Consider the following 27897-nt stretch of genomic DNA (forward strand, 5'->3'; position numbering starts at 1 on the left):
AGTGCAGGCAAAAAAGAAAAAGCTACAAGGCATACGTAAAAGAGGAGCTCCCTTAAGTAACATGGCTGCCGCAAGCTCTCGTCGTTAATTGAGTCCTGGAGACCCGCGTGCTCGTCAGCCGACCTCAATGCAGCACTCCAATTGGCTGAAGGCTCTGAGGAAAAAAAGCTTGAGGGAGCTACTGCTGCGCTTGCCGCTGCATGGCGTTTTCTTGACCAGAGATAGTTCTGCCATGCTGAGTTAATGCTTTCCGTGCGATGAAGAAGGGCCGCGTTGATCACGTAACTAGGTCGGTTGGATGGAAAGGGCCTGTAGTTTAAGAAGCGGCTACGGGAGGCGGTGCAGAGGGTTTGCGGCTCACATAGACTACAATTCCCAGCATGCCATGTGCTTAGTTATCTCGGGTGCCTAGACTAGAGCTTCCACTCTACGGCAGCTTGGGAGTCGTCGTGGCTTGCGGTAATAATGTGTTTGGCTGTTTACACTGAGCATTTTATTTCAGTTCTGTCTTGCCACAACTATTGAAGGGGAAGGCAAAAGTAGGGCTAAGCCCTGTGATTTAATACTGTATTTATATCACGGATTTTCCCCTCCCAATGTGCATTAGTTCCCCATCTTTTTAAAGACAAATAAAAACAGAAGCATCCAGCTTTTTCTTGTGAGGAACAGAGGATGGAGATTGCAGTTGCTGCTATTCATGAAATTTCTGTACATAGGAGAAAATAGATACAGTATTGGATCGGCTGTGTGTTTCTGCTTTTTTCTTACAACAGTGGTCAGTATAAGTAGTAGTACATCTCAAGACGTTTCACCTTCTGGTACATCTGAGCTCTTCTCTTTACCATAAGTCAGAAATGTAGCCACCTGTGTTCTTCCATCATGGCTTTGTGTAACAGTAAAACTCCATAGCAGGAAATTAAGCTTGTGGACCTTGGTGGCTTGGGGACAAGCGTGACAGCAGACACACTACATTCAGACATAAACATGGTTTAGTGCTATGTGAACGAACTAATGCCCTCTCATTTCCTCCTGCAGCATAACTGTGAGCAGATCAGGAGCCTCTGGTTTGGTTTTGAATAGCAGTTTGTTGTTTTGTTCAAACTGGAGCAAATTTTATTAGTTTAAACTATGGTTTGTTCACATATACCCAAATCAAACCATGGTTTATGATCCTGGTTTGTTTGAATGAACCATGGTAAAAACATTACCCTGTTCCGACAAAATAACAAAGTGTGGTTGAAAACAGAAGTGGATGCTTATGATCATGGCCATGTGCGAAGAGAGGGGAGAGCAGGGTTACACAAGCCTGAGGTGTGGTGTCTGCAACTTAGCTACGGTATCTTAAGGGTGAAAAATAATGCCAAACCACTTGAAAGTAGGATTGTGTTGGAAACATAACTTTTGTGTTAACGCTGATTGAGTTGCCTTTAAGGTAAAGATAGGCAATTCCTTCATGCCAGTTACACAATTCTTCTAATTTTCCATGCCAGTTAAAGACCTTTGTAGAGGATGGTTGGAAGCTGCAGAAAGTAGAAGAAAAGGAGTTTTCTATTTAGGGATTGACACTAGTAGATAGGAGGAATTTTGGTCAGAAGTTGCAATTGTGTATATTGTATCATTTTGGAGGGGTATTGATTTTTTTGTTCTTCTTATTTGCTTTTATGTTTCTTGACAGGATTTGAATGAAAATCTCACATTGTGCTTATTGCTTCAGTGTGTAGATATAGCAACTGAAAGAACATCAAAGATGGGTTGATATCAAGCTATTATTCTTTTTCTTTTTTACATTTGGGGAAAGGGATGCTCTCACTTTGAAATGAGCTTACAGCATCTCTTTCTGAAGACTACATGAAGCCTGATTCAGTTTACTGAAACACCTAAATTGACTACTCACTTCTATCCCATCCCACCCCACGTTTCTCAGTTTTGATAAGGGTTTTAATACTCCACAAACTACATAACTGGGCTGTTCCTTCAGGAATATTTATCCTCTCTCCATCGGTGTCATTATTTTTTTGCATCATGGTATTTTTTCACCAAACAAGCAGCTTGGGGCTACTGAAGTTACTGAAGAAAAGTCACATGTTTTATCCCATGCCGAAGCATCAGCAGATGCCCACTGTCTTGGGGTGCTTCATTTTCACCTCGTCATATCAGTGTGCAAAACCAGTGGATCCCAGAATTCGTCCAGGAACTACCACATTGAGTTTTAAAGGTAAAAGTGAAGGTATAAGGGAGACCAGAGTGGGGAAAGACTATTCTTCTCCACGCCCTTTCAACCTGTTTGCTGCTGGAGCATCGAAGAGGAGATCAGGGCCCCGTGAAGCCACTGAAGATTCAGAACGTTCCATCCTTTCGAGGCGGATAACACTTCGTCCTCCAGAAAAACCTTTGAGTGCTGGTGAATGGGAAGAGCTGAAGGGACAATTTGAGGGACTGAGAAAGTTTGAAGTGCTTATGTTTGAGCAAATGATAGCTTGCAACAGCCCCATCGATGTGGCCAAATCCTTGTTGGCTGCAGTGGCTAAACGAGATGGTGATATTCAGTACAGTATTTTGCTGAAGTACTTGTGCCTGTGTGTCTCTCAGGGGAGCACGGAGGAGATTTACGATGTCCATGACATTCTGAAAGCCAGATTTAAGACTTTAGAAACATCGGGTTATGGTCTTCTCATCAGAGGCCTGAGTGGTACACCACGCTGGAGGGAGGCCTTGTCGCTTCTGGAGGAGTTAAAAAAAGTCATGACCCCTTCAAAATCAAACTATGGAGACTGCATCAGGGGGGCCCTTCTTAACGGGGAAATAAATCTTGCATGCGAACTGTTTCATGAGATGCTAGCTAAGGACCTGGTGCCAAACCTGGATACCTTACAGATTTTCTTCGACACTGGCAGAAGTGTGAAGGATGACATTTTGAAAAACGAACTCATGCACATCCTCTCCTACTTAAGAGATAATCAAGTATATCCTGGAGAAGCTTTAATGCAGAGCATAAAGCAGTGGTTTGAAAGGTAAGTTTGTCCTGTTGCAGGTAACTGGCTGATCTGATTCAGCCAGACTTGCCTGGAGACAATTTCAAATCATACAAGCTTCAGAATCTGATCACTCTAAGCAACTGTTAATCTTTGGTTTTGTTTATTGTTGGTTGTAAATGCATGCCATGTGTCACATACTTAGGTAGGTCTCCTAATTTTGTGTCTTTGTGTCTGGTATTAGTTACAGCAAACTTAGAGATGTGGCTAATCGTATTTTTTTTGCAAGGCAAGGTTCCCTGTAGAGGTGAGCAAAACGGCCACTAATGAAAAGGGTGTTCTACTTTCTAACTCCCTTTGTGTGTGCGCATGGGCGCATGCCTGTACAACATAAGCTGACCCGCTGTGTTAATCACTTCCTCCTTGTTTTTCTCAACAATACAAGGAGGTATTTCAACAACCTACCACATTTCACATCCCTTGGATCCACTTTCTGGTTCCTTTGGATCTCTGCCTGCACTCCCTCATGCGTATTGCCATTGGACACAGCCACTTAAGATCATTTTAAAATATTTTTGTTGCAGCCTGTTGACACCCTTGCACAGGTTAAATAACATCTACAACCTTTGGCAAAAGTCCTGCCTTCAGAATATGTACGTACTGAATAGGTAGATGTTAAATGATATTTTCAAGCTTTTGTGGACATGTAACCTTTACCTTTAGTTAAGTCTGGCATACTCCTAGGTATATTTGCTCAGAATTTGCAGAATTGATGGGTTTTATGCATGAATAAACGTAGATCAAATTGCAGTTAATGCATTTGATCACATATATATATATATATATATATATATATATATATATACGATCATGTGGTTCTTTGCTTATTTATTGCATTTATTACTTGCTTATTTATTGCATTTGCACACCACCCTTCTGCCAAAGCACCCAACGTAGTTTACAATTTTAAAATAGTAAAATAAATAAATGCTCTACAATGTAGAGTGACAATTGTCTCTAGCTGACAGGGAGGTGGTGGAAGAGGCTCCCTGGCCTGGCCTTGCTTGCTTCTGCCTTCCCTTGAGGCAGATGGCTCTTAATAAAGACCATGTTCTTTAAAAGTCCCAAATGTTCAAAATACTTTACTGACAAGTAAGTACACATAGAATTGTTGCCTTAGTTTGGAACTAGTCACAAGAGGTGCATCTTTTGGACTGTGATTAAATTTATAATATCATATTCTAATTTTTGTGCAATTTCTTGTAGTATTCCAGGAGAAAACTGGAAAGGAAGCTTAACTACCATCAAACATAGGTAAACATTTTTTTTAATCTTGAAGCGCTATTTAATAATTTTGCTTATCACTACTTTGATCAAAGATTTTCAGCCCTGACTTAAAGTGTTGTTGTTTTTTAATTGTTTCTGACAATTTGGGCATATATAAATTTGTACAGGGGAATTTAGTGGCTGCTCCACCCCCATTGTTCTGCCCGAACACTGATGAGGTCCAGCTCCGTGGACCTTCTGGCGGTTCCCTCACTGCGAGAAGTGAGGTTACAAGGAACCAGGCAGAGGGCCTTCTCGGTAGTGGGACCCGCCCTGTGAAATGCCCTCCCATCAGATGTCAAGGAAAAAAGAACTATCTGACTTTTAGAAGAGATCTGACGGCAGCCCTGTTTAGAGAAGTTTTTAATGTTAGATATTTTATCGCTTTATTCTTCTTCTTCTGTTGAGAGCTGCCCAGCGTGGCTGGGGAAACCCAGCCAGATGGTTGGGGTATAATAAATGATGCTGCTGCTGATGCAATCCTGTACCCAGTTATGTGAGAGTAAATCTCATTTAATTCAATGAGACTTACTTCTGAAAAGACATGTATAGGATTGTGCTTTAAATTGAATGGTGAAATCACACAGAAATGTGTAAGTTCAGTAACCACCAAAATAAAAGGTTAAATTGTTGCAATTATTTTATGATATGTTTAATTATTGAATGTCCTGAGGATTCCTGCTGAATTCAAGTGAGTGAAAATAGCACAGTGTGTAATAGGAGTAGAAGTGGAGACAAAGTAAAGGTATTAGAGAAGAATACATTGCTGTAAAGGAAAAATCAGAAGAACATTTTCCAACTGCTCTAAACTACATACAGTGGCAGACTTCTTCATGCATTACATAGTGTATGGAGGTTTCAATTGTTTTCTGGTCCTCAGTCTGTGGTGACAAGTAAAATCATACCCCATCGTTCTTGAGTTCAGTCACCTGAACAGTGGATAAGACACTGCTTTCCTCCCCTCACGGCACTGGTTTCAAACTCCTCTGCCCAGGACTGCAGTGGGGAATAAAAACCACTACAATTCCTGCATAAATCAGCTGAGGAGTTTGTGGAGAGAAAAGCCTCTATGTAGGTGTTATTGTGTTATTTGCTACACTCTGGGTAATGTAGCCCCAACAGCCAAAAAAAGGTTCACCACCCTGCCTTATAGTGTCCTATAGTTTTGTATACCTCTGCCATTCCCTTATTTTTGCTATTCTGGTCATTCTTCCACCCCACCCCAAAAAAGGTCTAGATCAGAGCTTCCCAAACTTGGATCTCCAGCTGTTTTTGGACTACAACTCCCATCATCCCTAGTTAGCAGGACAAGGGGTCAGGAATGATGGGAACTGTAGTCCCAAAACTGCTGGAGACCCAAGTTTGGGAAATCATAGTCTAGATTTTCGAAGCTTTAGTTCAATAAAAACTGCATGTATGGCTTGGTGCCACAGCAATATCTGCTAACAGGAGGTGTGATGAATAAATGAACTCTCTAATCGTAAAATCTTCATTTTTATATACTCCATCTAACTGTTGGGCAAGGCAGTGTGTGGCCCTTTTATTGGTGTAACCATGGTTTGGCTTACCTGAACAAGCCTTGGGCTCATGTGCTTCCTCCTCTCCTCATCTAGCACACCTGTGAGGATGACATTTGATGTTTTCATTTATATTTTCAGCCACAAATTAGCATTATTTCTGAACTTTGACACCTGTGGTCTTAACCACAGTCTACTGCTGTAGTGGGGAACCTGTGGTCCTGCAGATGTTGTAGGACTCCTACTCCTATCAGCCCTAGATAGCATGGTCCCTGGGCAGGGATAATGAGCTGTAGTCTAACAACACTAGGAGACCTTTGTACTAAACCATAGCTTAGCATTACATCTGAACAAGGATCCAACATGGTCCTGCAAGTTTTGGATCAAGACATGAATAAATGCACCTTTTAATTTAATTTAATTTTTGCAATTTTTTGGTATATAGCATTTTTCTTCAATCATTGTTTGAAGAAAAATCAGGTTTACTTTGCAGATAATTTTATAAGCTGCTGATAACTGTCTGTGGCTTGATTGATATTGCAGTGGGCAGTGCCCATCTTGTAATCAGTCCTTGGAAAGTATTAACCTGAGTCCAGAAGAATACAGCACTCTCAAGGAAAGAATAATAAAGGATGTGATACAAGGGACTGAAACATTTAGGAAAACAACCCCCCAGGTGAGTTGCAAGGAAACCAATATTTTTATACTGATTTGCTTATAAGAAATGATGTATTTGCCTATAACCCACTATAATGCTGCCGCCACACTGGCAGAACAGCATCCTCTATTAGACGCACCAGACCATAAGACGCACCTAGTTTTTAGGGGAGGAAAACAAGAATTAAGAAAGCAACGCAAAGCATCCTGAGCTAAGAGGGAGCGCTCCTCCATCTTCGCTCAGGAGGCTTTGCAGGGCTGAAGCCAGGAGAGCAAGCAGGTTCGGTGCGCACCAATCCCTCTTGCCCTCCTGGCTGCAGCGAAAGCAAGCCTACTGACTTCCCCTCCCCCACCTCCCGCAAGAGCCGCACGCTCTTTAAAGGGAGCGCGGCTCTTGGGGGCTTTTGCGGGAGCTGGGGGAAGGGACAGAGCCATGCACTCTGTCCCTTTCCCCACCTCCCGCAAAAGCCAGGGATAGCCGTGTGAAGCCTCCGCTGGCCAGCGGGATGAAGGCTCCCTGCTCCCCTGTGGAGGCTTCGTGCAGCTAAGCTGCACAGCAATCCCTCTAGCTGTTCTAGCTTCTGGCTTAGCCGCGCGAAGTTAGAACAGCTAGAGGGCAGCCCTTCTCCCTCCTTGGGGAAAAGCCCCGAAGAGCCGCACACACACTCCACGCGGCTCTTTAAAGGGAGTGCTGAGCAGAGCCTCCCGCCTGCATTCGCTCCATAAGATGCACACACATCTCTTATTTTATAGGAGAGGAAAAGTGCGTCTTATAGAGCGAAAAATACAGTATTTTGTTTATGTAGCTCTTGATGGGTCCCATCCTACCTAATTGCTGCAATAGCAAGCCATGGGACCAAAGCACAAATAATATAATAATAGTCCTCAAAAGTTGTGCTTAATTTATGACTAATTCAGAATAACAGAATAAAGAATAAGCTACATCATTAGCATGTGAATCATTGGTGGCCGCCAGATTAGATGTTTTTAAACTGGCACCCACGGTACATACATATTTGAGGCCATTTCCTTTGGACTGGTATCTACTTTTCGCATCATAAATCCTCAGCTGTAAACAAAACTATTGAAAAATGTATACATATTGCAACACTAGATTGAGGCATGTTGTATCATTAATCCGGACCTATTTATAGGTCCTCTGTGAGCAGACATTCTATCCTGCCTGTGATGAGTCTGCTTCTGCCCATGAATTCGTTTGTTCCATTTTTAATAAATCATGCCACAGTTTAGAAAGTATGCCATGTTTAAAAGCACCATCTCTAGAATTAATAATTCAAATACTTGTATTGTTTGCCTCCTTGGAATGTAAACGGGCCACTGGATGGCGCTCGTGTTACATCTTGGATATGACGCTAGAGACAAAAAATATTAACGGAGATCAGAGATTGTGGAAGATGCATAACTTGTATTATTTCCCTTTCTTCTGCCCCACCCTTTAAAGTATCAGTTACTAATGGATCAGGGCATTTCTTTCAGGATCACATTCGTGGAGTTGTGCCGTTTACAAATTCTTCACTCTTCTACAAAAGGAACAGCACAGCAATGCTTTGATTTGTAAAGTAGGAATCCTTCTAATGTGAAATATGCTGTTACAGTTGCACCTCAGCTCCCGAATGCCTTGGGAGTTCAATGTTCCGGCTCCCAAACAATCAAAAACCGGAAGTGAGTGTTCCGGTTTTTGAATGTTCTTTTGGAAGCTGAATGTCCAACGGGGCTTCTGCAGCTTCCGATTGGCTGCAGGAGCCGCGCTTTGGTTCCTGAATGTTTTGGAAGTTGAATGGACTTCCGGAATGGAATCCATTTGACTTCTGAGGTACGACTGTATTTCTGATTTAGGGAATTAGCTGCTCTTTAAACTAGTTGTAGCAACGTAGTTCAATGAGGCCGCTTCCTATGTTAGTACCAACTATGGGCTGAGCAAACTCCCAGTTCAAATCATGCCTCGTCCATGAAATAATCTTGACAGCCTTAGGCAAATTCTTTTTCTTATTTTAATCTCTGTTTAAGTTCACTTTGTGCCGTGTTGGCTAATAATAGTGGCTTCCCTAGTGGGGCTTTTATCAGAAATAATGAGGACCAGACGGGGGGTGGGGGTGGAATCCATAGTTGGATTTAACTTTTGAATTCAGCCCAGGCCTCCCGATCATGGTTTGTTGGGGAGAAACAAACCACAAGTACTGGTTTGGCTGCCACACCGAATTAGCCATTTGATTGTTTTTTCCCTGCTCCAGAAAGAGAGGAGCAAAGTGCTCAAAGTGTGTGGTCACCATAATGCAGGGCATGTACAATCTAATTTTGCTAACTGTGTTTCATGGCTAGCATTGTTTCCAAATGCAGTCATCATTATTTCCATTAATAGTGTGTTTTACTGTACAAATGAGAGTGTGTGCAAGTGTGCAGCTCCTCTGTATGTACCACTTAACAGTTTTTTAGCTATCAGTGACAGAAAAACACACATGTTTTTGTGTTAAACATGTCTGTCTCAAAATCCCAAGAGCCTCTTCATTTCCTGACCTGTTCCTCACATGTTCAGGAACAGGAAACGCCTGACAGAACTTTGCTTCAGGATGAGAACAGAAATCGTGCCCCGGTGGTGCGGCGGCAGCTGGAGGCCCCATTAGCTAAAGTGGTGCTTCAGGTTAAGAACAGTTTCAGGTTAAGAACGGACCTCCGGAACGAATTAAGTACTTAACCCGAGGTACCACTGTACTTTAAAGTCTTCTGTATGTTTCTCTTGATATGCTATTGTCATAATTTGAGGGCCTACTCCAGATCTCTTGAACTTGTTGGGCAAGGCTGGTATTAACTAGGATTAGGGGAGAGGTGAGTGCTGCACCCCAAAGTCAAATTCGACTGGACTTAACCATCCAGGGGTCCTTTGCCTTTTTACCTTTAGCCACCCTATGAAAAGTCTTGCCAGGCACAATGTTTCAGGACCTATCCTTATAGTGCTACAAGCCATTCCTAAAGATGCAGCTTTTTTAAAAGGCCCTAAGCTGCACTCATTTGTTCACTTGGTGTTTTATTTTGACAAGAGTTTGGAATTGTTAAATTTGTATTTAGTTTTATGGTAATACTTTGACATTGTGATTGGTTTTGAGTCGGGGGTTGTTTTTGCTTTGTGTTGTCTTGCTATTTTAATTGTTAGCCACCTTGAGTTTTTTTGGAAAGCTAGGCAAGATTGAAAATTTAAATCAATCAATCTGCCTGAAAGGAAGGGGGTGCATATGTATATGTACAGTGGTACCTTGGGTTACATACGCTTCAGGTTTACAGACTCCGCTAACCCAGAAAGAGTACCTCGGGTTAAGAACTTTGCTTCAGGATGAGAACAGAAATCGCGTGGCAGCAGCACAGCAGCAGCGGGAGGCCCCATTTGCTAAAGTGGTGGTTCAGGTTAAGAACAGTTTCAGGTTAAGAACGGACCTCCAGAATGAATTAAGTACGTAACCAGAGGTACCACTGTATATGTATGGACATGGGTGGCACTGTGGTCTAAACCACTGAGGTTTGAATCCATGTCATGGGATGAGCTCCCATTGCTCTGCCTCGGCTTCTGCCAATCTAGCATTTCGAAAGCACACTAGTGCAAGTAGAAAAAAAGGTGCCGCTGTGGCAGGAAGGTAAATGGCGTTTCCGTGTGCTCTGGCACTTGTCATGGTCTTCCATTGCACCAGAAGCAGTTTAGTCATGCTGTCCACATGACCCAGAAAGCTCTCTGTGGACAAACGCCGGCTCCCTTGGCCTGAAAAGCACCCCATAATCACCTTTAACTGGACTCAACCGTCCATGGGTCCTTTACCTTTTACCTATGTATATGTATTTATAGATATAATTTTAATGTGTGGCTCAATAAACTTGAGCTTCAATGGCAGTAGTAGAATCATAGAATCATCAAATTAGAAGGGACCACGCACGTCATCTAGTCCAACCCCCTTCAATACAGCATTTTTTGAGCCATCCCAGTAGTTAGAAAGAGAGTTCTTCATGAAAAGAGTCGTTATTAATGAAGTTGGCTGCCACAAGATATGGCGGCAGCTACATATGCACAGGTGGAATAAAGTGGGGTGGGATAAGTTTTATGGGGGATAGGTCTGTCCAATAGATAAATAAAACCTCCATTATCAGGAGCAGTATGCCACTGAATTCCCATTGCTGAGTGGCAAACTGTAGGGAAGGCCTGTGTCCTCCTTTCCAGGAGGATATGACTGGCCGCTGTTGAGTGCAATGCTGGACTAGATCAGCCTTTTGTCTGGGTCAGTAGAACTGTTCTTATGCACGTGCATCTATAATTAGCAGGCCACTAAGGGGAGAGAACCTATGGGTTTGTTATGTTGGTGGGTTGATCATCGGGTCCCTGCCAACTCTATGATTCTATAATTTGATGATTGCTAAAAGTGAATCATTATTTTGAGTAATCATTTGGCTTATGCTACAAATTTTAGGAATTTACCATTGTTAGAAATGGCCGGAGTTTTTAACACAAAGCTGGGGCTTTTCTGGAAGGGATTTGTTGTGGGAACAGCTCTAGTCTTAGCCTTGATAATAGAATGTTTGTTTTGAGGCAAGTCTTGGATGTTTGGGGAGATTCCATTTCTCACTAATAATAGCTCTTGCAGCAGCTGCCCGAAATCAGATGTAGATAGAGAAAGGCATCTGTTCCGCTAATGTTTTATTATTATTTTTAAGGCATATTTGCACGTATCCTTGCCCAAATTATATGTTATGATGTAGTGACTGAGATGCCTGAAGTCTCAAGGGGTTGTGTCAGTGACGTTGCTCCTAATTTTAACTTATTTTAATAGGAAAAGCAGTATTTGCTACAGCACAGGGCCTTCTAACTGAAATAAAATCCTGATTGTAGGCTTATTAAAAGACTTAAAGAATGCTGGACAACAGGAGAAACTTCACTAAGCTGTTCAGGAATTAGTGTGGTGTCCATTTAAGACTGAATTTTTCAGTTCCTGTATAACATAATTTCTAAATCTTCCTGTTGCTAGGAACTGATGTGCATGCTTACTGTGGAGAATGACTTAAAACCCTTGTTTCAAAGAAACATTGATGTAAAAAAAAACCTAGAATACTAGCTCCCTGAAATGCAACTTCAATCCCCATATCTCAAGAAACTTATAAATTACTGTTTCCATTATGGCAGAGAAGGCTGCTGGCTCTTCCTGGGCTTGAGAGGATAAGTAGTTTTATGGATGCCGTTATGGAACGGTTGGTTACTAATTTTTTGTACTCCGTGAGGTGCTCAGTGTTTGTGATCAGGTGGATGTACACGAGGCCACAGTGAGTCACTGAAGACACATAGCTGGCATTCCCCTCCCGAATCAGTCACACAGTGATCCAACTCAGGTATTTTTCTTTCTGAAACCAGTTTGTGAAACCAAATGTAAATGAATGGGTGATTGTCGCCTGTGGAATCCTTCTTTTGTGCCACCATGTGCGTTAGAGAAGCATCGGTAAAGACATCAGAGATACCACTGCTGTACGCTCTCTCACTTCCTCTGAGCTCAACAGAGTCCGACTGAGACCAGCAAGCAGAGTTTCCAGGTAGACAGCTGGAATCGTGCCTTAATCACTGACCTTTCCGGATATTTGTTGTCTACGTGCTACTCTTAGTGGAAGTCCATGGCACCAATGCACACCTGTGGTCGACTGACTCTTCGAAGCGACTCTTTCAGCCCTATTACTTATCACAAGAAGGAAATAACTAGATGAATTTGACTGTAATGGTAGCTAATTATCGCCTTTCAGCCATTTGTTAGTTAGCCAAAGAGCTGCAGTGACAGTTTAATGATTCATTAACTCAATTCTATTTCCACCCCACCCCCTTCTCATCTCATTGTTCGGCTCAAGCTCTAATTTCATTTCACTTAATTAATTTCAGTCTAATTTGGTTGAGTGGTGTTTGGAGAGAGAAAAAGTTCACAGAAAAATTTAATTTCCTGCTTCTGAAGGATGTGCCAAAATATTTCTACCAAGAGATTGAGCCTGTAAAAAAATCACTCTTCAATGTAGTATTCATAGGGAAACTTTTTAAGGCCTAAATCTGTTGGATTCCACTTCACATTGCATCACATCCTTAACAGCTGCTGGTCATGATGGCTATAATATGCCACTTCCAGGATCCAAGGCCACATCCTTCTGAATGGCTGCTGGGAAACAGCAGTGCCCTCATGTCTTGTTTGTTCTTAAGCACTTTTAAACTAGCTTTGCAAACTGAATGAAAATGCTGTCCAGGTAGCTAAAGTATCTGGGAGTCTTCCTTTCATTTTTGGGTTGTCATTTTGGAGCAATACATCACTTAACCTCCTGACGGCTATCTTTCCCCACATGGAGCTGTCACCTCACCTTGCATACCACAAACTCCATTTTTAGTTCATTTTTTCTGCTCATAGCATACCCAGGTTCCTACCCAATTGCCTTCTTCCTCTCACTCTCCCCTTTTGTGGTCCCCGTGTGACCTCCTCTTGGCCTTTCACAAGAGGCAGAATAGAAAGCTGGCAAAGTAATTATACTATTGATCCGTTCATGTTAAAAGTTTGCAAAGGCCCTTTTACAGGCGACACTCTTGCATGTAACGTAATATAATCCTACATAAAAACCAGTATGGACATGCAGCATTTCCAACATAATTAAAATCAGTACTGATTTAAAAATTAGTACTGATTTAAAAAAATATGAAAGGTGCAAAGCAGAGCATATAAAAGCCAATTGGCTCATGGAATTACTCCGAATTAAGCAAGCCTTAGCAGGCCATAATGAGGGGGCCACAACCAACCAACCAAAAGAAAAAAGGCCAGGTTCTCATACTCGAGGTTGTACAGCTTGAGAAACTTGGGAATAGGCCCACTCAGATGACCCGAGCTAGTAGCAGAGTTTATAGGGGAAGTGGTTTTCATATGTCTCAGAAGTGGCACTGATGGGGGAAATTCTGTACAGGGTTACAGCTGGTGCAAGAGCGAAAAACTTGCAAACACTGACTGATTAGATATTTTTTGGTAGAATGGTTGGCAATACTATTGGGGTCAGAATGGGAAGTGTTTATGGTGCATCCGCAGGGCTTGTCCCTAGGTGTAAACGTATTGGTAACAAGCCATAGCAGATTCCCCTGAGGGAAAAAAGGAAAAAGAAAGTATTAGCATGTCAGTTCTGCTTTCCTTTTGTGCTGCACAAGTGTCCAGGGTAATTAGGCGGCTTTGGTGATATGCGCGAGTTGACAGGGTTCATTTCGGGAAATGCACCTGCAATAACCCCTGAGAGGCAGTTTGAGTAACAAAAGCAATAGGGAGTTCCCAGAAGGCTTGCTGTCAGGTATTTTGAAAAAAGAAGAAGAAGCAAGAACAGGATTTGAAATGTAGGTTTTAAAAATGTAATGTGGAGGTAGTGACTAACGTCGGTGACTAATGTCAAACGTTGGAACAAAGTGCACTGTCACATGTATTATTGATAAGACTGAGAGAACTGGGTTTTCTCAAGATCTGCTGGTTGCCGTGTTGTAGGGCAAAAATGAAAAGAAAATCCTAGTCACCCCAAGAAGTTTGCTTTGCCATCCTGCAATTCTCAGTTGATTTCAGTAGTTTTACTTCATCCGCATCCTACCTGATTGAAAGTAGAACTATAGGCTGCAATTTAGATACACTTGCTTGGGAGTCAGTGCCAGTGAATTCATTGGGATTTACTTCTGAGTAGACATGTATAGGATTGTATTGTTACCTCCACTCTGTCCATTTGGGCCTATTTTGTGTTCTTTGATTCTTTGCACACTGGTTAACTTTTCCCTTCAAAATCATGCATGTAAATCAAAATGTCCTTTTGTTTCAGGTAATTGAATGAGAAGCCAAAAGAGCTTGGGGTTTTCTGTCCTAGGTGTGCAGCATAGCTTGATCATCTTGTTAACTACATGTTGAGCACCATTGGTACTATTTTGCTCACTAAAATAATTTATGCACAGCAAAAGGTTTGGATAATTACATCAGACTCCTCTATGAAGTTCAGGCCTCTGACTTTACCACTTCCCTGTCCTGCAATACACCTAGCCCAAAACGTGCTCCTGTATTTCCACAGCCTCCAGACCTTCCTGCCCATGGGCCCTGTGTGTGATGTTCCTTTTTCTATGCTTTCATTTTGGATTGTGCTTTCTTCTGCAGCGACTGCAAAAGAACTGGTAGAGGAAGTTGTTGTTTCTTGGTTGCCCGCTGAGAGGCAGCTGCTACTTGCTATGAGAGAGGTTTTACTCAGATTACCAGGAATTGAGAAGGGTTGGGAAAACCACAGTTTCCCAGTTTCATTTCTGCAAACTCTGGAAGTAATGGATTAAAACAGCACACATGGATAACTCAACCCAAAGTGGATTGGTGACATCGCTCAGAGTAGTTTTTTAGATATGTCTGTACCACTTCATGGAGTTCTAAAAATGATTTGATAGGCTTGATTGGCACCTCCATCCTAAATATCATAAACCTTACGTTTAGGCCTAAAGAGAACAAATAAGCTGTGTAGCTACTGCAGGTGTAAAAAATAAAATTTCCAGGATATGTTCCTATCAACTGTTTAGAGTCGGGGCTAATGTATACTCAGTAATTTAAAAAAAAATCAATTCTGTGCTCGGGTATCCTTGTATTGTGCCAAGAAAAGTGGATATCTGAAACTTATATGCAAATTAGCATACATTAATTATCAGTTTTTTAATATAGACTTAGATATATAAATTAATATAGATATATATAAATAAAAATAGATAGATAGATAAATAAATAAATAAATATGCAGGCTGTAGAAGTTCTCAATTTCTGACTTCTGAATCTTCATAAGATATTGCCCATATACATTGAAGCTTATCATTGCAAGCATAAGGACTAGAAACTTACCTGCAGTAAAAAGAGCAATAAAAGATAGCTTGGTTGCTGTGCCCATTACCAATTTATTTTCTTTCATTGAATATATAAAATCTGGTTGCAAAAAAAACAAAAATAGCAGGTATATAATAAGTCAGTTATGTTTCATTGTTGCTTTTCTTTCAACTTCTTACCTTCTCTCTTTTCTGGTTTTTTAGGAACTTGAAGAATTTCAGACATTTGTGAATCAGTGTCCCCCTTTTGATATTGTGATTGATGGACTCAACGTTAGCAGAGTTTACAACAAAGCCGTTCCATCTCAAACTGTAAGTACCATTCTATCTCTTAAATAACTGTGTGTGTGTAGTAGCTATTTTGCCACTTCAAATCATGGTGTAACATTCTGGCTTTTCCTGGAGCCATTGACCATAGTTTCTCATTTTGTCTTAACTGAGAAACTCTGGTTAACTGAAGGTTTGTTTGTTTACTTACTAGTGTGCAGGAAGCAGGGAAAGGGGCTGCATTTGCTGCCATAAGGCTCTTTCACACCCTCTTATTCTGAAATATGATAACTTGGACATGGCCAGCATGTTAGAATCCTTGCACAGAATGCTTATGCCATTCTTTATAGAGGACCCCCATTCTAAGTAAAATGTTCAGGGAAATGTTAAAGGGATACCAGGGATGAGGACCTGTAGGAAGAGAATGAATTGACTGCAGACAAGAGTGAGAAAGGTGTTTCCATATAGGCACAGCCCACTTGTGCACTGTGCTGATCATTGCTACTTCCAACAGGTATCCCCATGCATACAATCAAAGTTTAGTGTGAAATCTGTCATGAGAAGCAGCCACGGGGATGGTAGGACTTCAAGGTCTCTTCTTGACATCAGTTTAGTTAGTGATTGGGCGCAAAAAAAAGAAGCACCTCAGAGGATGAGGAACCTTTTTAAAATCATAAGTGTTTAGAGTTCTTGTTGCCACTTTTTTTGCATAATGGATGCTGTCCCTCTAGCTCCATACATCAATTGCCATGGGAATTGCTTGTTTAGCTTGTGGTTGTTTGACAGGGTGATCTCTTACCAGCTTTTGACAGAAATCGTATAGCTTTTGCATCTGGCGGAGTATTAACTGAGGCTGTGGTGGTGCACAAAAGCCTTATCAGAAACATGGTGTAATGGCACTAAGGTCTTGCTTTTACTCTCCTTAACCCTGTAATGTATCTTTCCTGGTTTTTTCATATCTGTGGCTAAGTCACTAACATGTTATTGGCTGGTGGAAGCAGGGATTTACTTGTTGTTGTGTACTGGTAAGTTGAACAAGTTTTGCAGAAGGTGCAGTGAGAACTCAGTATGGTTTCTGATAACTGGCAGCTCAGCCCTGGTGTAAGGAGAAGAAGCTCAGAGTTGATATGGGGAACAGTGGTGAGCCAGTGTAGAAACATGCAGTACGTCAGTGCAAATCCAAGACATGTGCCAGTTTGTGTCATTGATTGCATACTCACTCGCTGGATCATCATCTTGTTGTGTTGAATGGGCTTGCATGTTCCTGTGACCCTTGTGAGTGAAGCCGTCAGGAGACTCGTACTCCCAGCAGGGTCACCCAAGGCGGTAAGGTCAAAGGGGAGGAGCTAGACAAAGAATGATCCAAAAAGTCCTCAACGGCAGAACAGGCGGAAGATAACAAGCAGTATGTTACAACGGCTGTGAAGGCGGATGAAGGCTGCAGCAGATAAGAATCTACCGGTCATTGTGATTACTCATATCATTGGAATAGAGCCTTACTGCAAAGACTGTGCGTTGGTCAGCGTGCACTGATCTACACACATAAAACAAATTCACGCACAGGTGCCTTCCAAAAACCCATCCCAAACCCAAACACCGTGTTTATGGAAGACAATTTTACTTGGCTGCGAGTGAACGCCAGAAAAGAAGAAGATTGGTTGCATACATCCCCATGTGCAAAAACACCCTACCAGGGTGTTTCCCCTCACCTTTGTTTCAGTTTTGGCAGTAGGATCATTGGGCATCAAGACTAGGGACGTACCTTAGGGTTGGTCAGGCTGGCGCCTGCCAAGGGCACAGACCCAGAGGTGTGTGCAAAAACCACGCCTTTTGCACTCTTTCCAAATTGGGCATGCGCTCCCTGGGCCACTGTTCTGCTGCTCTGGGCACCTAGGCAAGGTGTGCAGGATCCTTTGCCAAGGGTGCAAAGGAGCCTAGGTACACCTCCAATCAGGACTATATGAATACACAATGTAGGAACCGAATCACATGGCATGTTCTACATGCAAAGGGGCTACATTCCGAGATTAACTTCTGTGTGCACCCCCCCAACACAACATGTAGTCAACATTTGGGGTTGATGATAATCGTGGCAAAAATGATAATTTTAGCAGGCGTATTTAACTGAAGAGGAATGCAGCCCAGCAAAAAGGAAGCTATGTACTGTTCTGACTAGAAAAGAAAATCCCTGGTGTCTTCTGCAGAAGCTGCAAAATCATTGTGGTAATCTAACACAACATCCTGTTAGGTCTCCAGATATGTCGCTTTTTAAGTTAAACAAAAGTAATCTCTCACAGGCCTTTAATTTCCACATGAAAAGCTCCAATCAGAATGAGGATAAGGGGAAAACATCCTTGCCCCACATTTGTACCGATGGTTGTTGTAAAAAATTACTTCTAAATCTGGAATTGTCAAGCAAACACATGTAGGAGTTGAGTAGAATAATAGGAAGGAGATTCTAGATGTGTTTGGAGGAACAAAAGAAACAATCTTATCAGACACATCAATGGAATTCCCAGCTTGGAATGGGAGCACTTTCAGCATGTTATGAGGTAAAACAGAAAGTGTACACACTGTTCTCTTACATGTCCAAGCTAAAGGAAGTGTGGTCTTATCCAGGAGTCATCTCTGTTAATCAGATACTGTGTGTTTTTGTTTTGTTAAAAAAATAATTCTGAGAACTCTGAAAGGTCAGTGTCAAAACTTAAGCTACTCCCGCAGGGCCAGGCTGAGTTTGTGGGCAGCCATACCTGATTTCCACACCTGGAGGGTATGTTCTCTAGCTTGGGGTCCCTGAGTTCAGTGGCTTGAGCTGGGCAAACTGGAAGCTGGTAGCTGATGGTCTGACTGATCCCCACTTGCACCTGGTGACAACCATGAGATCTAACCATGAGATACAAGATCCGCAGTAAATCTCTGCCCTTGGGCTTCTGCATTCAGGCCCCAGAGTACCCAACAAGCTATCGCACAGGCTGCTGTGATGTAAATGTGAATCACAGAATTATAGACTCATAGAGTTGGAAGGGACCCATTGGATCATCTAGTCCAACCCCCCTGCAATGCAGGAATATGCACCCATGTGGGGATCAAACCCGTGACCTTGGCATTATCAACACCATGCTCTAACCAGCTGAGCTAACTGGCATGTCATTTGTCTTCAGTAACTGGCCGATGAGACGCTGCCACTGGGCAAGTGAGGAAAAGAGGAACTTGTAGATTAAGTGCCTGCAAGGCAGCATGGGTGGGCTTCACTGTCAGCTTGACCTTTGAGTCCTTTCCTTCCCCTTGTTACTTGAAGTCACCCAAAAGCTGCACCATTGTAGTCTCCCAGGAGGAATGCAGGGGCTTTCCGCTCCACCCCTGCTTCTGTTGTTGCAAGGATATGGTAGGAAATGCCAGGGATCCCATTTGTATTTTTCCTACGTGTTAGGGAGGCTTTCTGGTGCAACACTTCCTCCTCTTCCTGTCTTCCTTGCTCTGAGTTTAGAATTGTTCCTCTGTTGGGGGGGGGGCAGGGGGCGGTGCACCCAGAAAGAGGAGAGAGAATGAAGGACTGATATTATGGTGTGCAGGTAACACAACTTAAAAACACTCTTCGCTGAGATTAAAACAGACTAAAAGACCTGGGTGGAAATACAAAATACACTCAAGGCAAACCTGAACAAAAGGCCACCTTGAGATGTGTATCAGAGGCACATGATCCTGTATTCTCACTTTACATGTTTCGGAGGCATTTAAAACCAGCTCTAGAGCTGAGACATAACTTGATAAGCAAACAGTTCTGAATAATTCCCATGGGAGTCTAACACTGAGGGATCTGAACAAAAATGCAGCACAGGAAAATAGCGTGTGGATGTGTGTTTGGCAATTTCAAGACATCGGGCAATTTTAGGCCTTGTATTGTAACACAGAGAGCTTGCCTTTATTTAATAAGTGGCACACAACTGTAGCAGAAGGGAATACAGTGGTACCTCGGGTTAAGAACTTAATTTGTTCTGGAGGTCTGCTCTTAACCTGAAACTGTTCTTAACCTGAAGCACCACTTTAGCTAATGGGGCCACCTGCTGCTGCCGCGCTGCTGGAGCACAATTTCTGTTCTCATCCTGAAGCAAAGTTCTTAACCCGAAGTAATATTTCTGGGTTAGCGGAGTCTGTAACCTGAAGCGTATGTATTCTGAAGCGTATGTAACCCGAGGTACCACTGTATTGTGAAGTGATGCTGAGAAGGAAGAAAACTGATAGGTGGGAACTGTGTGTATGCGGAACCAAAATGTGCTACCTGAGGGGGGAGACCTCAAACCTGGTGAGCAAATGCAATCTTCCAGGTCTCTCTGTCTGGCCTTTCCTCAGGTCACCCCCCTTCCATGCCACACTCTTCACTGATTCTGCTCTACCCATTCTTTGAGCGCTGTTTGCCTGGCTGGAATGTGTCCTTCAACCATGCTGATAGCTCTTGCTTGCTTGTACAGAGAGTGTAGAAAAGTCTGAATTGTGTGTGACTCGAATGTAGGATATTGCACAAAGCCTCCACACACTTTTCCTTCTGGCCCTGCCCATCACTGCTATGTGGCCCCCAGAAGCTTGGTTGTGAGGAAATCTGGCCCTTGGGCTGAAAAAGATTCCCCAACCCTGCCTCAGCACCAAGTCTAGGGCTGGTGTAAAGTAGCACCACTGAGGTACAGGAAAGAGCGTTAGGATGAGCCCCACCTCTGGGTCGCGCATGTCCCTGCTACAACCTTTTTCAGCCATTCAGGCTGAAACTTTGCTGACAAAGTGTATTCCACCGGGGCTATCCGTTGTGGGAGTTGCAATTCTGCTGTGGTTTCCACCCAAACCTATTGCACCTCAGCTGCCTAATCTTCCATTGAGGGTTGTCTCACATCAGCAATTGCCATGTTGCATTAGAGGTTTCAATAATTTCCCCTTGCAATGCAAAAGTGGGCAGGGGAAAAAACCTTCCAGAAGTAAAGGGTAAATGAGGGATGGGAGGCGGGGATCAAGGAAATGCTCAGATTGATTGCACACTCATCCCTATTGTATTTAGAAATTTAGGAAAATTAGATGCGTAATGTAAAGGTGTCCTGCGGCAACTCAAATATTTCTGTAATGCGTATGTAGGTGGTAGGCAATTGCAGGTCATAAAGCACATTTTGAGTCATGTTTTTTGAACAGCTTTTCTTTTGTGAAGCGTTTGCACTATTTGTAGATGCAGGCTGAAGGCTGAAGAAATGAATGCTTCCCCACACAAGCCAATTTTCTGCTTACAGGGAAAATTCATCAGGGGAGGGTTTCTTCTGACTGTGCTACTTTTCAGCTTGCTAGGAGGGTTTTGGCTTTAGGCAGGGGAGCATTCAGAATGTGTGAAGTGGAACAGTTCACTCTGCAGTGCCCGCCCACTCCCAATTCTGCTGCTTGGCCTACACTCAGGAGAAAGTGGGTGAAACGCATAATCTGTTTATGCCAAGCTTATTTTCTAGGTCACATGAGGCTCAAGCTAGACATAATAGTGGCTGATGCAGGTCTACTGAAATCAAGTATAAGGCAAGCAGGGGGAATCCAGGGACTCATTCTTAGATGGTGATAGGCAAGTCAGTGAGAGGGTTCCCATAGTCTGTTGCCCAAACTCATTTCCCCCCTACACTTAGGCTCTAATACCAGAACTGTGCCCAGTTGGGGGGGGGGGATTCATTTGGAGGGGGATGGCTGGGGAGAAAGCTGCAGACCTTTGCTTGTGTTTCTAACAGGGCAAGGTAGAAATGGGTTGGATGTCTTTGCAGTAGGAAGGTAGTTTTGGAGGCCTTGTTGGATGCTCCTAGGTTGAGCCACAGCCCCATCATGTCCTGTTCCTAGTGTATGTTCCCATTTGAAGCAGTGTTCCAAATTAGCCAGGCGTGTTTTGCAACTGGCATGTTTCCAGTTGCGACTACAGTGGTACCTCGGGTTGAGTACTTAATTCGTTCCGGAGGTCCATTCTTAACCTGAAACTGTTCTTAACCTGAAGCACCACTTTAGCTTATGGGGCCTCCTGCTGCTGCTGCACCGCTGGAGCCCAATTTCTGTTCTTATCCTGAAGCAAAGTTCTTAACCTGAAGCACTATTTCTGGGTTAGCGGAGTGTGTAACCTGACATGTATGTAACCTGAAGCATATGTAACCCGAGGTACCACTGTATATGGAGATCTCTGGATGTCAGGTTTGCGACTGACATCTCCATCTGGCTGACCTCGCCAGCTTTCTTATGCCAGTAAGCAGAGGAGCTTATTTAGTGCATTTATATCCCACATTTTTCTCCAAGGAGTACATGGTTCACTTCCCCTCCTTAGTTAATTCCTACAACGACCCTGTGAGGTAGGGGAAGAGGCTGTGGCTGGCCCATGGTCACCCAGTGAGCTTCATGACTGAGTGGGGATTTCAACCCTGATCTTTCAGGTCCCACTCTAACCACTACACCACACTGGCTAGGGTACCTCTGCTATGGGGCAGTTATATGAATTACCGTATTTTTTGCTCTATAAGACTCACTTTTTCCCTCCTAAAAAGTAAGGGGAAATGTGTGGGCGTCTTATGAAGCGAATGCAGGCTGCGCAGCTATCCCAGAAGCCAGAATAGCAAGAGGGATCACTGCTTTCACTGCACAGCGATCCCTCTTGCAGTTCTGGCTTCTGGGATTCAGAATATTTTTTTCTTGTTTTCCTCCTCCCAAAACTAGGTGCGTCTTGTGGTCTGGTGCGCCTTATAGAGCGAAAAATACGGTAAGTAGGGAAATAAATATGGGCAAAGCAAAATGTCACTTAGAGAAGTATTTCTAAAATATTTCCCTGGAAGCTTGAATTTGTTTTATTCTAGATTTTTTAATGAGTTGTAAACCACTTTGAGATGTATTCTTTAAAATATAAACTGGTATGGAAATGAAATTAATAAGACTAAGAATAAACTCCATGGGGGGGAGGGGGGAATAGTGTCTAAACATACTTTAACCCAGGTTTAAGGTGCCATTTAGCAATTAACTTATATATATATGAGTTTCTAATACCGATTTGAAGACTGAAGACATTGTTTAGGGCAATGTAGTTCAGTAACAGAACACCTGCTTTGCATGCAGAAGGCCCCAAGTTCAATCCTTTGCATATCCTGGTAAGACTGGGAGGGAAACCCCATCTGACATTCTGCAGAACTGCTGCCAATTACTGTAGAAATAACGGATGGACCAATGGTTCAGGCAGCTTCTTATGTTTTGTAATGTTTGGCCGTCCTGTAGAGAGTATTTAATGCTTGCCATAGAACAGACTTGCCTCAGTTGCTCAATATGTATTGGTGGTTGCTACAGCAACCAAAATGTGTTCCCACTTGTACTGTACACAGCGAGTTTCTTCCTGGTTTGCTCAGGGAATCTTTCTAAAACATGACGCACACTGCATCAGGTTGTCTTACCTTCTTCTCTTTCTCCTCAGATGAGAAGTTCATTTTTTCTAAATCTCTCATCTTTAATCCTTTATGCAATCTCCCATTCTGTGTCAACTCTTCCTAGTGCAGCCTTTTTGCCTTCTAACAATCAACCTGTCATGAAATTATCACCTAAGACAGAAACTAGTTACGTAAGTCCAGATCTGGTTTGTTCTTGATAATACTGAGAAGCAGGAGGGGTCGTGGAAAGAGCTAGGTTAGTGTAGTGGTTGAAGTATTGGCCTAGGACCTGGAAGACCAGAGATCAAATTGCCACTCAGCCACGAAGCTCATTGGGTGACCTTCGGCCAGTTATTTACTTTCAACTTAGCCTACCTCATAAGGTTGTTGTGAGGATAAAATGGGAAGGAGGAAAACTATGCATGCCACCTTGAGCTCCTTGGAGGAAAGGTGATATAAATCATAGAACTGGAAGGGACCCCAAGTTTCATGTAATCCAACCCCCTGCAATGCAGGAATCTCAGCTAAAGCATCCATGACAGGTGGCCATCCAACCTCTGCTTAAAAACCTCCAAGGAAGGAGAGTCCACCACCTCCTGAGGAAGACTGTTCTACATAAAAATATAAATATAGTGAAGTGTGGGAAAATAATAAAATCCAATAGGAAATTCCCTTTGGTTTTGTTTGTTTATCTAACAGGTTTCACTTCTCCTTCCTACTTCCTATGGAGGAAATAGTTACGTTCAAATGTGAAACTTAATGCTGTTGATTTGTGTAGCCCTTAACTTCCTCTGAAGACTATAGAGCAGCCTTCACCTATCTGGTGCTCTCCAGATGTTCTCTCCCAGCTGCTGGCTGGGACTGATGGTAGTTGTAAGTCCAAAACATCTGGCTGGCCAAGCTCAGAGGCATTACACAGAAGATCCACAGTTCTTTAGGTCTAAAAATAGGAGTAGGCAACCTAAGGCCCGTGGGCCGGATGTGGCCCAGTTGCCTTCTCAATCCGACCCACGGATGGTCCGGGAATCAGCACATTTTTACATGAGTAGAACGTGTCCTTTTATTTAAAATGCATCCCTGGGTTATTTGTGGGGCTTGCCTGGTGTCAAATACCTTGACAGGATCTTTGCTATGAGGCTTCCATCCTTTGAAGACCGTGTACCCTGTGGCTTTTCCTGAAAAAATACTGGCTTAAGTGTCCAGCTTGCTACATAGCTGCCTGCAGTGAGTGTAATAATTTCAGTGGAACGAACATGTTGGCACAAAAGCAAGTATTTACAATAGGAAATCCCTTTTTAGTGGGAAAGTTGTATTTACATTTCTCTTTTGCATCAGTAGTTCTTCTGTGTCACCGAAAACGTCACTCTAATATCTCTGAATTGTGTAAATGCTCAGGGAATTGTCGTGGTGAGTCACTGTTGAATAAGTGATTCCTATAGCAACCTATTTTACGTTGGGTGTGTGTATTTAAGCTGAGAGTTCAAGGAACAAAACTAAGTATCACCTTGAGAAATATTTGGAATTTGAAGGATTCACATGTTTTTTTAGGTGATGATGATTTTTAGGTGTGTTTAATTCTTCCTTTGGTATTTTTATGTTTTATCTAGGTCACTACTCACATACTGGGCATATTCATACATAGAAATGCCTTTAAATTTTGCCGGTTCGTGTTGAAACAGAGAATCTCTTTTTAAATGCCTTCGTACAAAGCTGTTTGGTCTCAGATTAATTTGTTTTATTACCATCCATGTACATTGAGATAGGAAACTTTTTCAGCCTGAGGGTCATAATTCTTCATGGGGCTGGGCAACAGCCTTCTGGGTAGTCTGGGTGGGGCGAAGCCGGAAGCAAAACTGGGCAGAGCAATGGATGCAATTTTATTTTTTTTTTGTATAATAGCAACACAAGTCTGAGGTTTTTGCACCTACTCACTGCCCTCCCTCCCGTGCTCCCGCCTGCCTTGTTTCCGTTTTCCATCTAATGCAAGAACTATGCATTGTTACAGGTCAAATACCCACTCCAGCCAGATAAGAGCACTCCAGGAGATTGTGACACTGGACTGGTGAGGGACCTAGGAAGCGTTCCAAGGCTAGATAGAAAAGCCTGGAAGACCGCATTTGGCCTCCAGGCTGCATCTGGCCCCCAGTTCCCTTGTTTTGCAAATAATGAGAGGACGGATCCCTGCCCCAAGTGGTTTACAGTGTAGAAATTAACAAAGAGCTGGGAGGGGCAGGGACAAAAAGAGAAGAAGCTGCAATAATTGCATACTCTTATAGCTTAACCTAAGAATGTGCATGTTCTCAGAATTTTAAGGGTGGATTTGAAAGAAGTTAGAGGCACCATGGAGACATTCTTGCAGGCAGTTTCATCTATAAAGGAACTAGAATGGTTGGAGGAATAAAATGTTGGGGTAGAGAGGCAGAGCTGGATTTCATCAACATACAAGAGTTACTCAAAGCCATGAGGTCATCTAGCTGTCCTTTGGGAGCACTTAAAATTGGGTAGCTACAGGTGAGCATCCATGCCTCTTAGCTGGTTGCTCAAAATACACCTGCATCCACAAAGGAACTTTGTGGGGTTTGTATATCTTTCTTCTTCTTTGGTGTTTGGATTTACAACAGCTGGTTACATAAGAGCCTGGGTGTGGTGTTTGCACTTTCACGGATAACAACAGTGCGTGTTGGGTAGGTTGTTCTGTAGATTAATATCCCTCTTTAAAACACAATGTACTTGTAAGTAAGCTCTATTGATAAAGATCACTGCCTAAGAATAGGGGTGGCTAAACATTTCTGACCCGAGGGCCTCATTTGCCCTTGGCCAGCCCTTCAGAGGCCACTTGCCAGCAGTTAGTGCAGTTTGGGCATGCACACTCTAGCATGCAAACACGTAGGCAGGCACAGATACAGGCGAATGGCCACCTCCTCAGCTGTTCTGTGCAGATCGGCAGAGGAGTGGCTTATCTCCCCTGCTCTGCTCATCAAATGATTGATCTGATGACCAGGGGAGGGGCAATTTGCACCTCCAGCAAGGCACTGAGATCCACCTACTTCCATTTTTCTTTTTTTCACTGCTACCAAAATCATTGGCAACTCAGGGGGGCAGATTGCAGGGTGTGTGTTAGTGGTGGTAGGCCCTGCTGGCCTAAGATACCAAATGCATTAAAATTGATACGGAGTTGTCTTGACAGGTATCCTCATGATGTGGTTTGTTACTCTAGAGATTATAGGGCGGTTATCAATTTAGGGAAACATTTTTCTGTGTTAGTTTGCCTGCAGAGGCCCGGCAGGCAGGCAGGCAGGCAGACACTCTGTTTGCTGCAGAGGATCCTGGTGCATTAACCATGCCCATTGAGCTTCACCATCAGCACATGTATACAGGCAATTCCTCATGGGTGTGCGATTGGTGCTGACGCATGGACCATTTTTGGCACCATAAGGGAGACAGAACAAACATGGTCTTCAGCACACCATGTGCTCCACTGTAGCTGCAGAAGGAGGTTGGTATTGGTTGGCAAAGTAGGTAGTTTCTTAAGAACTCTCCAGAAGGCACATTTTCCTTCCATTTTGTGCCAGTGGCAGTAGAGTGGTCCCTGGACCGTAACAGCTGCCAGTAACAACATGCAAAGGCTGAAATTTTTGTTCTTGGCAACCCTTCTCATGAACACATAGTGTGTTTCAAGTCTTTGTGCCTCATTGTGGGGAAGGCATGGCTACTGCCGAAACTTAAGTTGAATAAATATATTTTGACTTTTTAAAATAGCTGACTCAGGACACAGATTTCAGCTTTTCTGATCATAGAATCATAGAATCATAGAATCATAGAGTTGGAAGAGACCACAAGGGCCATCGAGTCCAACCCCCTGCCAAGCAGGAAACACCATCAGAGCACTCCTGACATATGGTTGTCAAGCCTCCGCTTAAAGACCTCCAAAGAAGGAGACTCCACCACACTCCTTGGCAGCAAATTCCACTGTCGAACAGCTCTTACTGTCAGGAAGTTCTTCCTAATGTTGAGGTGGAATCTTCTTTCTTGTAGTTTGGATCCATTGCTCCGTGTCCGCTTCTCTGGTCTCTGATCAATATAGCTTGTTTGATGTCTTCTTTCTAGCTGCTTAGTTCCTGCTTGATAACACTTTTTTGGTAATTGGTCCCTAGATAGATATTGGGTGACATCCTATTTAGTGCAGACTGCCTCTCATATAATGTATATTTGCCTGCTTTTCAGCCCTCTGTCTCCTCAACCAATCCAGTGCCGTGTGTGTGTGTGTGTGTGTGTGTGTGTGTGTGTGTGTGTGTTGGGGGACTAGAGTGAGGAGAAGCAGGAAAGCACAATTCCTTTCCATCAGCAAATGTGCTGAAGGATAGCTGCCATTGGATGTCACCCTTTATAAGGGATTTTTGAACTGAATTCCCTTTCTGCTGTTCCACTTCATGAGGTTATCACGTTCATCTTGCATAACTTCTGCATTCTTTTCTGCACGTTTCGCCAGCATGCTCCTACTTCCTTCCCCAGGATCGCCGGTAAAAAGAATGAATAAAATATATTTCCTGGTTGAAGGCAGAGAGACTTTACCAATTGCATCTCTCACAGCTGGATTGTTTTAGGTTAATTTTCATCTTTGCCACTTTATCATATGATGTACTAAAATTCGAATGAACTGCATTTCTTGTGGCTAGAAAATCAAATTGGAGCTTTGTGCTCAAAAACTGCTCTGCTCATTAAGTGGGGGAACACCCTTTAAAACAAAAACAAAAAACCAACCCATTTTCTGTGTCACCTTGTACTTCCCAAGCCCCAGGAATAGCTTTCCACAGTCCCTGTGGAACAATTCAGGATATGGTGCAGAGGGCTGCACTAAATGGGAGGGAGGTCAGTGT

General features: G+C 43.0%; 1 protein-coding gene across 2 annotated transcripts in view; it reads left to right on the forward strand.

Annotated features, from left to right (window-relative positions):
• The first annotated feature begins 149 nt into the window (after nucleotides 1–149).
• PRORP (protein only RNase P catalytic subunit) overlaps nucleotides 150–27897 on the forward strand; it is a 48709-nt gene continuing 20961 nt past the window's right edge. For both annotated transcript variants that reach the window (XR_014514302.1, XM_083452724.1), the window contains exons 1-5: nucleotides 150–289; nucleotides 1676–3011; nucleotides 4239–4286; nucleotides 6359–6491; nucleotides 15555–15662. Coding sequence is in view for 1 of the 2 variants with exons in the window: in XM_083452724.1 (XP_083308850.1) it covers nucleotides 2023–3011; nucleotides 4239–4286; nucleotides 6359–6491; nucleotides 15555–15662 (1278 nt within the window). In the remaining variant the exon portion in view is untranslated. The remainder of the gene's footprint in view (nucleotides 290–1675; nucleotides 3012–4238; nucleotides 4287–6358; nucleotides 6492–15554; nucleotides 15663–27897) is intronic.

The sequence above is a fragment of the Podarcis tiliguerta genome (assembly GCF_965153285.1).
Source record: "Podarcis tiliguerta genome assembly, chromosome: 1".
NCBI classification, from domain to species: domain Eukaryota; kingdom Metazoa; phylum Chordata; class Lepidosauria; order Squamata; family Lacertidae; genus Podarcis; species Podarcis tiliguerta.